Raw genomic sequence first — 16,042 nt, 5'->3', positions numbered from 1 at the left:
TTCAGGTCTGTGGATGTCTCCCAACTACCCTCTGTGTCCCCCAGCAACGAGTGGTTTTTGTGCCATTAATGTCCTATTGAAGCCAGGAGACTAGTTTACCATTGTCCTGCCACCAGACTTATTACATCTCTGCTTTGCGTGTTCTACCAGCTTGAGCCTCTACTCCGGTTATTTCAATTGACAGTGCTCAATTCCAAAAGCTGTAATCATTGAGTTAATTTATGAAATACCAATTTGGAGTACAAGTAACCAATATCCTGTTCACTTTTAAAAACTTTATAGAAACTACAAGCTGAAAAGCCAAGTGAAATAGAGCCAGAGTGGACAGAGTATGAAGTTACAATTCACACAGGAAGCTGCCTTTGGTCTGACTCAAAGGCCAATTTTTTAATCAGCTTCTATGGAGAAGAAGCCAATGTGGAAGATATACTTCTGTGCAACTCACTTACCAATTGCATTCCATTCCAAAAAGGACAGGTAAGCAGCTGTTCAGATAATGGTCAAACTTTTTTATATAAACCACATTTTGTTTTAGCTTAATTCTTATATACTGTGATCGAATGGTGGAGCAGACCCGATGGATCGAATGGCCTAATTCGCAGTAACTTCATTGAAGCCTACTAGTGACAATAAGCGATTATTATTACTATTATTATTATTAATTCTGCTCCTACATCTTATGGTACCTTCAGGATATTTCCTTCATTATGGGCACAAGGGGGAATGCAGCAAACATTTTTTTTGATAAAGATATTTTATTCCAAACATACAAAATATCAACCAAATACACAGTCCAACATGGGAAACTGTTTACAATTAGTAAAGTTTTCTCCCTCTTACTCCCATGATATCAACCCCCTTCCGGAAAGCAACAAACATAAAAGGCTTTCCCAATTTAAATTTAGAATGTAAAATATCAGTAATGTCCCATTTGAGTTAAGTGACTGTTGGTGATCCTCCAAAGAAAGCATTTTGTCCTTAGATGGGATTTTCCAATCTTGCCCACAGCCCCGGAACAGAAATTCGCACCCAAAGGGACTTCTGGCTCCCTCTCCAGATTTTCCATACCACCTATGGCAGGTCCCACCACAGGCTGGACCGGAAAATCCCAGCCCTTCCTTTTAGCTCCTTCATTTTAAAACCTTTACCGTCAACCATTCCGTAGTATTTTATATTTAGAAATTTTTCTGGATCACTTTTTAACCTCATACATTAGAATACAAATGTTACTTTTGATGGTTTGGTAGTACGGAACTTGATTATTATTCGAAAAAAGAGACATGCTTTTTGTTTTGCACTCCCAGGAAAGCTCACAAGAAATTACCAACAGTAATTGGGGAAACAACAATATATAGCGCGTAAGAGAGAGTAATTGGTTGGCAAGTGGACTCTGATTGGTGCAGGTATTGCCATGGAGAATGCAGTCTGCAACAGTTAACTGCCCAGCTATGTTCACATTCAAACCGGGTAGATGGACTCTGATACATCATGGCTTTGCTGTGGGGAATGAACCGGGGAATGAACGACTGTTCCCCAAGCTTCTTTCTAGCTGATAGGAGATAGTTACTTTACTGAGTAATATGGCAACTTGGAAAGGAAGCGCACAATTGTCAGAATGGCATTGTTGAACTTGTCAAAGTGCAGTTACTATGTTCCAATTGGCAATTTGAATCTTTGTTCAATGTGTTTTACAGATTGATGTATTTCAGGTGAAAATTCCAAATATTGGAAAACTTCAACACATCATTATAGGACATGACGGGGAAGAACCTGGTAAGTAAAATTATTTGTCCCCAACATTGAAACCTTCAACAATTTGGAGAGTAGATGTTTGAAATTGCGTGACCATTAACGTGGATTTCTTTTGTCCCTGATAAAGGGAATGCGTGCGGAGATTGAATTGTGAAGGACAATAGCTTACGTTTATATAATGCTTCTATATAGACCCAGACCAGTTTGCCTGCCGCTGGGTTAATTTGTTGCCCACTTACGGGCCTCAATTTGTGGTGGGTTGGAACAGTTGGGAAGGTCGTCATTGAGCCTTGATGCCCCAAACTTCATTTTGGCGGAGGCGGGAAGGTAGCAGGCCACCCACCCATTATCCTCCTGCCTCCAAATTGGCCTCAGAGAAGAGTAATTAAATCTGCTTGTTGGCTGACATTAGAGTTTTTGAAGATTCACCAGATTCCAGAAGAAATTCTGCATTTGGACATACCAAAATAAATTAATATAGGTGAAAACGGCTGTGAGTTTCCAGAAGGACATACCCTGGTCTTGGTGGAGAAATTGCACTACATATTGTGATGAATGTGGGAATGTCAGATTATATGTATTTGGTGCAGTCAGAGATAAAATCCTGGGTTAGTGTGTACATGACTGCTGCAGTCACGTTTTTCACAATCTTGGTTTCCAACACAGCTAGTTGTTTTGGGATCCAGAGATATAATTAAAGCATTGTAAAGATTTGGGCTAATAGATTTTTGTTTATGTTAAGAGGGTTCCCTGTGGTGCAGTTAATTAGAGACATTGAGCGTGAGCTACTGGCTGGGTGCAATGTGGCGGGTAGATGCTGGGAGAGGCTTCCCCCCCCCCCCCGGGCTTCCCGACAGCCGTTGCATCTCACGAGATCTAACCATAATCTCACCAGAGGTTGCAATCTGGTTCCTGTCCACAGTGGGCCTCTCCATGGAAACCCCACCCAGGATACAGATGAATGGAATTAAAGATAGCAGCTAAGGGGTTGGAAGCATAGAAAAGTTACAGCACAGAAGGAAACCATTCGGCCCATCATGTCCATGCCAGGCCCACGATAGGGGGCCACCGATCAACGGGCCGTTGCGATCTGGGGGGGACCTACCTTCCTCCACGTGGGCCTGCAGGGCCCTGCCAGCAGCCAGAGCCGTGGGACGCCCGCCAGGGCCCTGCTAGCCCTGGGAAACGGAAAATCACCCTGGAACTTCGAGGACAAAGTCCGGAGTGATTCTCACCTGTTTTCCGGCGGGAGGTGGGACTTAGACCCCAAAAGGGAGAATCCCGCCCCATATCCCTTTAACTTTGTGAAATCACTCTCGGAGCCAGGTACCCTTTCCGCACTGTCTTACAAAATTAAAATAAAATATTGGAGTTTCTGTCCAGTATCCGAGCCACTATTGGGGTCTGGTCCAGGAACGTAATACTTTCTGATACCAGATTAAGAACTCACCAGTGGGAATGTTGTATTGTGCCACATTAGTGAGTGATCCAATAGAACTGTCAGTGTATCAATAAGTGCATGCTTTGGCAATGACATTGTTAAACCAAGTGCACAAGACAGGTGAAGATCATTGACTCAACCACCAGAAGAGTTGGGTTTTCAGGAAACCATAAAGAGTTTATAACTCTATTGAGCTGTATGAAGAATAAATTTGCTAGAGGTAAAAGACAAGCTGCTGTATTATTCCTCCACCATGTACTATTATTGATATTAACAAGAACCTGAGGAATTTCCAGACACACACACCCCTCTTTGCAGGTTGATATTTCAGAGTGTATTTGAACCCCGTCAGCCTGTTCTAGCAATGGCGAAGAACAGATTATAAAGGAGTATTGGTTAGAAGCCCCATTCTCCATGGACTGAAGTTGGGCCATGAGATTAGGAAAACAGACGTCCTCTGTACCTGGGAATTGTAAGGGTCTGAATCATATCTGCCTGTGCCTGGAAGTTTACCTCATGATCCAATAGACATTCTGTAACAGGGTCCTGTCCGGCCACATCTGTAACAGCCGAGGCAGAAATATCAATTGTATTGTCCTGGAACAATTCTCCATCCATCCACCCCAGCATGCATTCTGCTCATGCTGTGCCACAAATGTATTTTCTATCTAAGATGTTGGCAATGTTTTGTTTTGCAGGTTGTGGTTGGTATTTAAAAGATATTACGATAAAGAATTGCTCAAATTCAGTGACATGTGTGTTTCATTGTAACACGTGGCTTTCATCGCAAGCTTATGATACACTCACTTTCCAGAACTTCATGCCTTGTTTGGAGCAAGGCCTTCATGATAGAGAAAATGACCTGGACGACCGTGAGTCATTTGGAGTGAAAGGTAATGGCTTTATAAATGACATGTTCGGATCATATGCAGTCATTCCTTGGGCATTTTGGATGGGATTGTCCTCCCATTGGCAGATTCGCAGCAATGTGGTCTTAACATCCAATGATGTGGGCTTGCTGCTGGTTTGACTTAATGTCCCAACATCCCCATTAGTTAAGCAGTGTGGTTTGGAAGGCAGAACACCGCTCTCTATTAGAATATCACTGTTGAGAGGGAGAACTATCCAATTTACATTGCAGTATTTAACAGACAGTTAAATAGCAACATCAAGAAAATGAAAATGGCTTATTGTCACAAGTCGGCTTCAAATGAAGTTACTGTGAAAAGTCCCTAGTCGCCACATTCCGGCGCCTGTTCGTGGAGGCTGGTGCGGGAATTGAACCGTGCTGCTGGCCTGCCTTGGTCTGCTTTCAAAACCAGCGATTTAGCCGTGTGCAAGATAGCAGAAGGAGCAGCAATCACGGTGGTGTCAGCAGCTAGAAGGTGTAACAAGTTAGATTCCTGACATGACGATTCTCCATTTACTGTATGAGGTGAAGATCAGCCCTGGATTCTCCGTTCTGGAGGCTAAGCACTCCCGCCAGCAGAGAATCGCTTGTCTTGGTTTGTGACACTATCAGTTAGGAAACCCAGATGTGCAGAGAGACACCTTTCTGAAGAGCCCTCGCCAGCCATTGCTATCCCTTGAGGACTAGAGATGGAGAACTCACCCTCGTATGGACATATAAACATACGTGGATGTAGAAAGATGATGATGATGTTCATCTTCCCTGTGGGTGCCCGTGGGCCTCTGCCTGACTTGCAGGATGGGATGCCTGGAAGGAGATCAGGGTGCCTGGTCCTCATGTGGCATATATCCTGATGGTGGCCACCAGAGTGTGTGGCTATGGAGTGTGTACTGAGTGAAAATCTGGCTGGGCTAAGGTCTCCATGGTGGTCACCAACCTTTCCATGGTGGCCTCCATGTGCTCGAATGTCAGAGCCGAGACAGTAACTCCTCCATTGCGTGCTCTACACCGACAAGTAACTGTCGAAGCTCTGCCTGATGATCCGCTACCTCCCTTTGCATCTCCACCAGTGAGCTGGCAGCCACTTCCAGAGGCTCATCATCTGACTGGGACTGAGTAGGTGGCTAGTCTGCAGCTGCCCCTCCGAGTGCCGGAGACCTGGGCTGTCCCTGCCTCCCACTGCCACAGGGGCTTGTCCATGAGGTGTTCAATCATCAATCATAGAATCTCCATGGTGCAGAAGAAGGCCATTCGGCCCATTGAGTCTGCACCGACCCTCTGAAGGAGCACCCTGCCTAGGCCCACTCCCCACCTTATCCCTGTAACCCAGTCACCCCACCTAACCTTTGGGCATTAAGGAGCAATTTAGCACATCCAATCCACCTAACCTGCACATCTGTGTGAGGAAACAGGAGCACCCGGAGGAAACCCACGCAGACATGGAGAGAATGTAGAGAATGTAGAGAATGCAGGGCTGGTTTAGCTCAGTGGGCTAGACAGCTGGTTTGTAATGCAGAAGAAGGCGAGCAGCGCAGGTTCAATTCTCGTACCGGCTGAAAATTCTGAATTCTCCCTCTGTGTACCCGGACAGGCGCCGGAATGTGGCGACTAGGGGCTTTTCACAGTAACTTCATTGCAGTGTTAATGTAAGCTGACTTGTGACACTAAAGATTATTATTATGATTATGTAGGAGTTGGAGGAATTGTATGAGTTGCCCAAAGGGAATGGGTTTAGGTAGCTGCAGGTGAGAGATGTTGTGAGGAGAGATGTGACATCCATCCCCAGGGTTGCCGCCTCCACTGTTACAGGATAAGCTGTTGTTGGAGGACGGAATAGGGGAGGGCAAGGTGTCGGATATACACAAAGAATTGATGGAGAGAGAGGGCACTCCAGTGGAGGAGATCAAGCCTAGGTGGGAGGAGGAGCTGGGAGGGGAGGTGTGGCCAGGACGTGGGCGAAGGCACTGCGGAGGGTGAATGCGTCCTCGTCGTGTGAGGTTAAACCTCATCCAGTATAAAGCGGTGTATAGGGCTCACATGATGGTGGCGAGGATGAGCAGGTTCTTTGCAGGGGTGGAAGACCGGTGGGGGGGGGGGGGCATCAATCATGTCCGCATGTTCTGGGCGTGTACGAGACTGAGAAGGGGTTCTCGGATGTCATAGAACATAGAACAGTACAGCACAGAACAGGCCCTTCAGTCCACGATGTTGTGCCGACCATTCATCCTAACCTAAGGTCAACCTAACCTACACCCCTTCAATTTACTGCTGTCCATGTGCCTGTCCAAGAGTCGTCGCTTAAATGTCCCTAATGACTCAGACTCCACCACCACTGCTGGCAGTGCGTCCCACACACCCACCACTCTGTGTAAAGAACCTACCTCTGTCATGTCCAAGATTCTGGGTGTGGTGGTGGCGCCGGGTCTGGATGTGGCGATATTTGATGTGTCGGAAGACCATGAATCCGGTGGGGGTGAGAGAGGCCAATGTTTTGGCCTTTGCCTGCCTGGTAACCTGGAGATGGATTTTGTTGCATTTGCAGGACTCAGAGCCGCCAAAGGCCTGGTAAGCTGAGGGTGGAGAAGATCAAAATCGCCCTGCGGGGGTCAGAGAAGGGGTTCACCCGGAGGTGGAAACCATTCATTGATTAATTCAAGGAGGATTGAGGGGTCAGCAAGGGGAGGTGGGTAAGGGGGTATAAATGGGGAGGGGGGATGTGGTGGGGTGTTGGTATCAGGAAAGGTTGGGGATCTGTGTTTGTTGAGGTTGATGTGGTGTTCTTCTGATATTTTATGTATATATAAAAAATACTTATATAAAAAGGATATGGGGAGAATGTGAAATCTCCACACAGACAGGGACCCTCAGTCAGAATCAAACCAGATCCCTGCTCTGTGAGGCAGCAGTGCTAACCAATGTGCTGCCCCTCTGTTCACCAGAAAGTGATCCCGAGTTGAACCTTGAGCTGTGTCCCACCGGCATGTGTGTCTCTGCATTGATGATGCATGCACCGCAATGGTTCTTCCTGACTCCCTCATCCTCATGCGTGCTCTGGGAGCTCGGAGAGCTGCTGGGCTGGCAAGCCGACCACGGTATGCTGGTACCTGCAAAAGGACAGTTGTACCGGATGAGCTCGGAGAACATCACAGTTGATGTATGTTATTTTGATAGGAATTACAACTTTTTTAGCAATTCTGTTCATAGTAATGTGCCATGTCAAAATCGATCAGGAGTGGCAGGGTTTTGGGAATAGTAGTCCAGAATATCGGGCGGAATTCTCCCACCATCCGCAGGGTCGGGGAATCGCCCGGGGCCGGCATAAATCCCGCCGTGGCCGGAATTCTCCGCCACCTGGGAATCGGCGGGAGTGGGAATCACGCCCCGCCGATCGGCGTGCCCCCCGTGGCGATTCTCCGGCCCGCGATGGGCCGAAGTCCTGCCGCTGACAGGTCTCTCCCGCCGGCGGGAATTAGAGCACCTCTGGCGCCGGCGGGATTGGCGGCACGAGCGGGCCCCTGGGATCCTGGGGGGGGGCGCGGGGCGATCAGGCCCCCACGGTGGTCTGGCCCGCGATTGGGGCCCACCGATCAGCGGACGGGGCTGTGCCGTGGGGGCACTCTTTTTCTTCCGCCGCTGCCACGGCCTCCACCATGGCGGAGGCGGAAGAGACCCCCCTACCGCGCATGCGCCGGTGGTGACGTCAGCGGCCGCTGACGCACCGGCACATGAGCGGACCGGCGAAGGCCTTTTGGCCAGCCCGGGCGGCGGGCACCAAAGACCGTTGGCGGCGGTTTTGGCGCCGGCCGGCGGAGCGGAAACCACTCCGGCGCGGGCCTAGCCCCTCAAGTTGCGGAATCTCCGCACCTTTGGGGAGGCCCAACGCCGGAGTGGTTGGCGCCACTCCGCTACGCCGGGACCCCCCACCCCGCCGGGTAGGGGAGAATCCCGGCCATCAAGTCTGTTCTTTAGCAATTTGTAGAGAAGATCAGAACTGAATTGGAAATGAATTACAAGAAATGTTACTTCTCTACTGTTGTCGGGAAACATACAGAGGTACTGTTTTATTTCTATGTATTGGGTGGAATTCTCCCATTTTGGAGACCCTGTACCGGTCAAATACCAACTTTAACCATTCAGTATTTCTAGCTTCAGTACATTTCTACAAGTCATCACTAAGTAAAATAAACAGTAAACTGTATTCAGCTAAGATCAAACCAAATCTTATCTACATTTAGCCAATTAAGGTATCATAGCAAGGCCCATCGGAGGCATTTGAAAACAAGGATGTGAATTTTAAAACTGATGCATTGCTGAACTGTTGGTCAGTGTGTCAGTGAGCAGAGGAGTGCAGCAGTGATCCCCATGCTCTGATATGCTTCGGACACTTGGACAACGTGTAGCAGACATCCAAGCACTCGAGACGTACCACCAGCGGTGCCTTGACAAGATCCTCCAGGTCCAGTGGCAATAGTGATGGTTCAATAACCACATCCTCGCCAATGCCAACTTGTCCAGGGTCGAGGCACTGAACACTCAAAGCCAGCTCCGCTTGGGCAGGTCATGTTGTTTGTCTGCCTGACACCAGACTCCCAAATAAACTGCTCTACTCAGAACTCAGCCGCGGCAGGAGATTCCCTGGAGAGTGGAAACACGTTAGAGATGTTCTCAAAACATCCCCTCAGGTTAACCATCTCCACAGACTCATGGGGGCCCTGACTTGTGACTGACCAAAATGGAAAAGGTACAATCAGGAAGGCACTGAACACATCGAGAGACATCATCGGGAATCTGCAGAGGTAATGTCGAGACATTGCAGGGAGCGCACAAATCTCCAAACAACCTATCTACTTAACCCATCAACCATACCCTGCTCCACATATGGCAGGAACAGGCATTGGACTTATCAGCCATTTCGGAACCCATCGAACCTGAGTGGAAGTAAGTTATTCTCCATTCCAGGGACTGTCAAAGAGAAGACAAGAGACGGGTGAACAGGATTTGGTGTGTAAATGGAGAGCAGAGTTTTGACAACTTCTAATTCATGGAGGGTGGAACTTGGCAGGGTGCCAGAAGTGTGTTAAAATATTTAAGTGTAGAGGCAACAAATGAACTATATGAACAGCTTCTAAAATTTAAAATAATTTCCTTGGAAATATTTATAGACTATAACAAAAATAATATTGCTGGTTGTTTTTTTAAAATAATGATTTGCACAAGGAGTGAATGTTAGTGCTCTCCTCAACTAATTTAAACAATGACTGGATTTTGCTGCCCTCCACAGGCAGGTTTGCAGGCAGAATACCAGCTGCCTATTCGCCCATTTCCACCCAGCTTCAATGTTACCAGTTAGTGAAGCACCAAGCGACCCAAGGGCCATTGAGACCTGTAAGTGGCCAGTTTGACCACTCGAGGGTCTCTTCCCAACACTGCTACAATTTAACCAGCGGCAGGAGATGCCCACGGCAAGCATCCACTGCACAGGCTGGTGGTGGGCATGGAAGTAGGTATTTCCTTAACCTGCCCTTGGCTTAATGGCTGTCTCATCAACCCTCCTCCCCTTACCAATCATTCCCCACCCTTCTCCTGTCCCTCCACTCTGCTCCATGAGGATCTTCTAGCCCATGTCCCGGTGATACCCACCAGTTAACTTTCACTCTGGCTCCTCCATCACTGCTCGGGCATTGGTTACCATTGCAGTCTAAGCAGTAGCCACTGCTCCAGTGGCGTGACTGGGACCAGTAAGCTGAAAGCCATTTGATTGGTCAGCAGCTCTCTGGCAGAACGTCCTGCTCAGGTGGGGGGTAGAAGTCCTGCCTTAAACAAATTAACACCCCTCCAAACATTAAATACCTGCCAGGCGAGCTGGTTTTCACTCAGGGTGGAGGGTGGGGATCAGTGTCAGAACAGGAACCCCAGCCCCTTGTTAAATTCACCCTTCATTATTTTTTCAGAATGCCCATATAAGTGAACATGAAGAATCAATCCATTGTTAAACTCATTTTCAAATTAAATATGTAAATGTTGCAGAAGCAATTGCAAAACACCTTTTGAAATATTGTTCTCTTAATACCTGATGGCTTAAATTAGCCAATTGTAAAATGTGTGACCATCTCTTACATCAGACTGCACAGAGTGCCACTCTAGAATTCAATAATAACACGACCTGCTGATACTTGTTATTTGATCTAAGTGTGCAGAGGCTCAGAGCAATGCCAGCTGACCTGTCAACACTTTTTGTTGTTGGAGATTCTTTTAGTGATGAGTCACTCTCAGCATACAGTAAAATGAGATCATTGACCTTTTACATGTCAAACGAGCTATATGAAGAGCTTGTAAAGTTAAGTGGTTTCCTTCTAGTTATTTGTAGACTAAAACAAAGAGTGTTATATCTTATGTTAAGTGAAAACTTGCAGCATCTCAAAACTAGACTTTTTCGGGGTGATTTTAAGAAAAGAATAACGAAAACATCTTTCCATTCTGCCCAGCCATATAGGGTTTGATATGATAACTTGTGGCAATCAGTCTGTTGCATTCATCATCCTAACATTTGATGCCATAAAAAGAAAGATCACAGGATGCAAGGGCTCAGGGTCATATGCTTGATTCTTAGTACTGTTAATAATAATAATATGTGAAAAAGCAGAACTAGCAGAGGACCAGGAGCCCTCTATTTCCCTATATTTGTTTTCCTTAATAGCTTTTCTTTTGAGAGCAAAACCTCCAAAGTAATTTCAAATCATTAGGAGGATTATGCTGTGAACAGTTGGGAACTCACAGCCATCAAATCCTAAACTGGTCAGCTTCAAGATCTTAGGCCTTGCAAAGTACAAAAGTTTCCCCATTTTTAACATTCATGATAATTAATCTCCTATATCAGTCTGCTTTTTCAAACGTAACACTTATGAATATGCATGAAAATTGAGGAATTCCTACCACAGAAATGTCTGAAAAAGGAGGAAGAGCAGACAACAGGGCCCATTGAGCCTCTTCCATCATTCAATCTAATCGTGGCTGGTATTTGGGTCGACTCCACTTTCCTGCCCACTACCCAAATCCCTTCATTCCCAGACAGACCAAAAGTCTGTCCCATCTTAGTCCTAAATATATTCAATGAAGGAGCATCTACAATCCTCTGGGATGGAGAATTCCAAAGATTCACAACCCTTCAAGTGAAGAGATTTCTCCTCGGTTCAGTCCTAAACGATCAAACCCCTTATTGTTGAGACTGTGACACCTGTGTTTTAGATTCCCTGACCAGTGGAAACATTTTCTCAGCGTCCACCTGTCAAACCATTTCAGAATCTTGTAGTTTCAATGAGATCACCTCTCGTTGTTCGAAACTCCAGAGAATACGTTTTTTATTATTCATTTACAGGATGTGGGCTTTGCTGACTAAGACCAGCATTTGTTGCCCATCCTAACTTCCCTTCAGAAGGCAGTGGTGAGCTGCCTTTTTGAACTGCTGAAGTCCATGTAATGTAGGTACACTCACTGTGCTGTTAGAGAGAGAGAGAGCTCCAAGATTTTGACCCAGTGACAGCATTTCTATAGATCCTGAGGGATTCAGTCTTCCACAGTATTCTTGCACACGTGGGCTTTCTTCTTTGACTTGGCAGCATTGCGTCAATCAGAGTGTGGGCTTCAGAGTGACAAAGGCAAATTTGCGGGAGCCTCGGTCGGCGGGATCTTCCACGCCTGTGTGTTTTCTGGTGGCATGGGGTGGAGTGGCCACAATGGGAAACCCCATTGGCCGGCTGCAGGAATGGAGAATCCTGCTGAAAACGGGGCTGGCGGGACACAAAATCCCGCTGTGTTTTTGTAATGAGAGACTGAGCCAAGAGAAAACACTGAAGGGCATCAATCTTTGGACACTCTGGGACAAGATGAGAAGAAATCAGGACCTTTGAGGAAGATTGCTCCCTTGAAGCACACTGTTGCTCGTTCTGGATGAGTGTGCTTAACACTCAATTTGGCTCTGTTTCGTTCCTTAGCTTTGGAGTCGCCAGGTATCGTTAAGATACCGCCACAAGTTTCAAGTTCAAGTTCAAAGCAATAAATCCATACACCAGTTAGTAAGTTCAAACAAGACACGTTTATTATATTACAGTAATCTACTAATCATGCATATAAAACTATAAGACTAGGCTAATCCTACCACTAATAGGCCAAATACTTATCTGGATAAGGGGACTGCCGGATCAGGGAACAACGGCCTCTAGCTTTGTCCTGGGTCCGCAGGCTTCCAGTAGTTATGGACTAAAGGGGGTCAGGAGTGTCTACTCTCGTAGCCTGCGTTGTGACTTACTTGTTGGTGGCTGCTGTCCAGGCCTCTCCTCCTCAAGGTTCTTCTGCTGCAACGGTGTTCTGCTGGGAGGGCTGGCTGGTCAAGGAGAGGCTGGCAGAGAGAGAGAGCTGGGGTCGGGGTCTCTGTTTTATACCTCTCTCAGGGTCTGGGCGGACCCTCTATTCACTTGCAATCGATTGGGTCTCTTCCCAATCGATTGATTTGAATTCCCCAATAACGGGGCAGTCCCTCGATCCCTGGGCGGTTCTTGGGACTTATTGTTTTGGACCTCTTTTGGCTCCGAAAAGTCTGGCCTTCCATTTAATGTATCGATTTGTGTTAACTTGTTTCCATTGTACCTGGGGATCGCCCGGTATCGCCTCATTAGTATGCTAACTTGTTTTCTTTCACAGTGCTGTCTGGTTTCTGCAGCATTCAGAACTGGTTTCTGCAGTAGCTAGAATACACAAGCGCTTTGCAAGCTGCTTGCTTTTGCAACATGTCCATTTTCCCTGCATTCCTTGCAATCTTCCATTTTGTGTTGAGCAGTGGTCACCCCAGGTGGCTACAACACCAGGAAAGATTTTTAGAAGATGAATGATCTGCAACTGCAGTGAAGACTTTCACAGCCATATCATTCAATGCTGCACCGAAGACGGGAAATCTATTGAAGATCTGAGAATCCAACGATGAAGGAAAGAAATTACAAAATTCCAGTTAGCCTTTCAGGAAAAGAATATGATTTCCCGATGGTATTAAAGGAATATTTATTTTCTGTAGGCAGTGGTCAGGATGCCAAACTTCTGTCTGTGTGAAGCTGCTACACCATAGACAATGAAAAGAATTACTGGCGATATGGAGACAAGACAGTACCGCCCTCTGCAATGGGATCAATTTCAACAGTAAAATGAAGATGAATTTCCTGTAGACAAGTAGCTCCGAGACGGGTTTCCTCTACAGGATTGCAAAGCTTTAAAAGAGCTGAAGGTTCTGCTTCAGCTGCGCTAATATACAGCTCGAGAGGAAAGTTGCGGCCGAAGTAGGGGCTTAATTGACTTTGATCTCGGAAAGTAGGTACTACCAACTCTTTGACAGTGTGATCCTCTAACATGGAATCAGGCATTCTCTCTGTAAGACTCTTCATGGACAGCCTGTGTTAGACCAGGACAGAGGTTATTCATGAAGGCCCCACCTTCTCAACCTTGCCCCTCGCCTGAGGTGTGGTGACCCTCAGGTTAAACCACCACCAGTCAGCTCTCCCCCTCAACGGGGCAAGCAGTCTCTGATCATCTGGGACTATGGCGACTTTAGTTTTATTACTTTGGTAGGTTTCATAGAATCCCGACAGTGCAGAAGGAGGCCATTCAGCCCATTCAGTCCGCACCAACCCTTCGAATGAGCACACTCCCCGTTTACACTCCCCGTCCACCCCACCGTATCCCTGTAACCCCATAACCCAACCTGCACATCCCTGGATATTAAGGGGCAATTTAGCATGGCCAATCTGCCTAACTTGCATATCTTTGGACTGTGGGAGGAAACCGGAGCACCCTATGGAAACCCAGGGAAAACGTACAAACTCCGCACAGACAGTTACCCATGGCTGGAATTGAACCTGTGTCCCCAGCGCTGTGAGGCAGTAGTGCTAACCACTGTGTCACCGTGCAGCCCAGATACTGGATATAGGCCCACCCAGCTGGGACTCACTAGTGAGCTCTTTAAATACTGCTCCCAGACCCAAACCGGGAGCTCCGACAGTCCCGGGGTGGGACATTAGTTTTGTACACCACAGTAGCCTGTTTAGCCTTATTCTTCGTATCTCCTGGATTACTACATTGGCGACAAGAATCAAGTACCAGTTTCTGGACAGCCTTCCTTGAAGCTCCGATAAAGAACAAAATGCGTGGATAACCCAGAAATGCCCTTATTCAGAAAACTCATGCCATATGAAATGAAATGAAAATCGCTTATTGTCACAAGTAGGCTTCAAATGAAGTTACTGTCAAAAGCCCCTAGTCGCCACATTCCGGCGCCCGTTCGGGGAGGCTGGTATGGGAATTGAACCCGTGCTGCTGGCATTGTTCTGCATTACAAACCAGCTGTTTAGCCCACTGTGCTAAACCAGCCCATATGATGTGGAACTAAGGACTGGCCCCAGCGTGCCGAAATAATGCGATAATCATTTTGTGCTAATGGCATAGAAGATGACGACCGACACAAGATATTCCGTGTGGAGCCCCGACATTCAGCATCAAGAGTTTGACGTACCCGGACTCAAAAACCTTTAACGAACTGGTAGAGTTAGTGGCAAACCACTATTACCCAAGACTATTGATAATTCTCCAGTATTGCTGATTTGACATGGCTGGAAGGATCCCTGAAGAATCCGTGACAGAATTCCTGACCAGCAAACTGGCGGAATGCTGTGAGTATGGACCATCCCTTCCTGAGATGCTACTGGACCGATTGGTATGCGAGATAAACAACGTTGCAACACTGAAAAAGCTACTAGCAGAACCCACCCTAGACCTTAAAAGAGCCACAGAACTGGCGTTGTCCCTGGAAAATGCTGAGAAAGGAGCCTAGGAGCTTCAAGGATCAATGGATGGTAGTGTGCTCAGTGTAGGGCGACTCCTGTATAGGAAGACCAGTTTCCCCGTCGAAGCACTCATGTGCCCCACTCATCACGTGTTCGCCACTGAGTCACAGCACTCAAAAATATGGATGGACAGCCGAGAAATCCCAAAAATATTAGAGAAGTTTCTCCAGAGGACTTCAGGGAACAGTCGCAAGGCTGCTGTACCTGTGGCTGAAGGAAAGGCTGCCAGAAGCAACAGTACACCTGACGCCCAGGCCAGATGGAAAAACTAGCTCAGGCCCAGGTCTTACACATTCACCAGCCCCAACAGGATATAATGATACAGTTAAACTGTATCACCACCCAGAAAGCTGCCCCAATTAAAATCAAACTCCAGCTCAATGGTCACTCCCTAGAAATGGAAGTGGACAAAGGAGCCAGAGTCTCCATGATTGAGGAAATTCCCTGATTGGCAGTGGTGACAAGTGATATTCTACAATAATCAGTACTGTGTTCTTGGCTTTTTTTCCATGTATGTGGTTGACTTGGATGAAGGGTTTGAGCAAACGACTAGCAGAGCAGATTGGTTGGCCACACATTCTGGCAGCAAAGTGCCTCAATGATTTTAAGGGCCTGACCACTTTAAATTCTGTGGGCGAACTGTGTGGTGCAAAGTAATAATCTCGATACAGCTCACCAGATTGAGACCTCGGGATTAGCTCCAAACAACCGCCATCAAGTGAAGTTGCAAAAGCATTGTGATCACTGCATAGAGCAACTCAGATTATTTATGATGTGGAGATGCCGGCGTTGGACTGGGGTGAGCACAGTAAGAAGTCTTACAACACCAGGTTAAAGTCCAACAGGTTTGTTTCAAACATGAGCTTTCGGAGCACGGAACCGTGCTCCGAAAGCTCGTGTTTGAAACAAACCTGTTGGACTTTAACCAGATTATTTATGTGGACCTGAAAATGAACTCTTTGATGTTTAACTTCTATAGGAGGATATCTGGGTGCTATTAAGTATATTAAGAAAAAATTAGTTTTATGCAACCATTCTTGTTCATCGTACCATAGA

General features: G+C 46.8%; 1 protein-coding gene across 4 annotated transcripts in view; it reads left to right on the top strand.

The window, feature by feature from the left end:
• LOC119978605 overlaps positions 1-16,042 on the top strand; it is an 84,863-nt gene that overhangs the window by 43,625 nt on the left and 25,196 nt on the right. For all 4 annotated transcript variants that reach the window (XM_038820374.1, XM_038820371.1, XM_038820372.1 and 1 more), the window contains 3 exons: positions 283-477; positions 1,695-1,773; positions 3,892-4,086. In XM_038820374.1, the coding sequence (XP_038676302.1) occupies positions 283-477; positions 1,695-1,773; positions 3,892-4,086 (469 nt within the window). The remainder of the gene's footprint in view (positions 1-282; positions 478-1,694; positions 1,774-3,891; positions 4,087-16,042) is intronic.

This window comes from Scyliorhinus canicula, chromosome 15 (assembly GCF_902713615.1).
Source record: "Scyliorhinus canicula chromosome 15, sScyCan1.1, whole genome shotgun sequence".
In the NCBI taxonomy this organism is placed as follows: domain Eukaryota; kingdom Metazoa; phylum Chordata; class Chondrichthyes; order Carcharhiniformes; family Scyliorhinidae; genus Scyliorhinus; species Scyliorhinus canicula.
The sequence above is the reverse complement of the archived record's forward strand: the minus strand, read 5'-3'. Positions and strand labels throughout refer to the sequence as shown.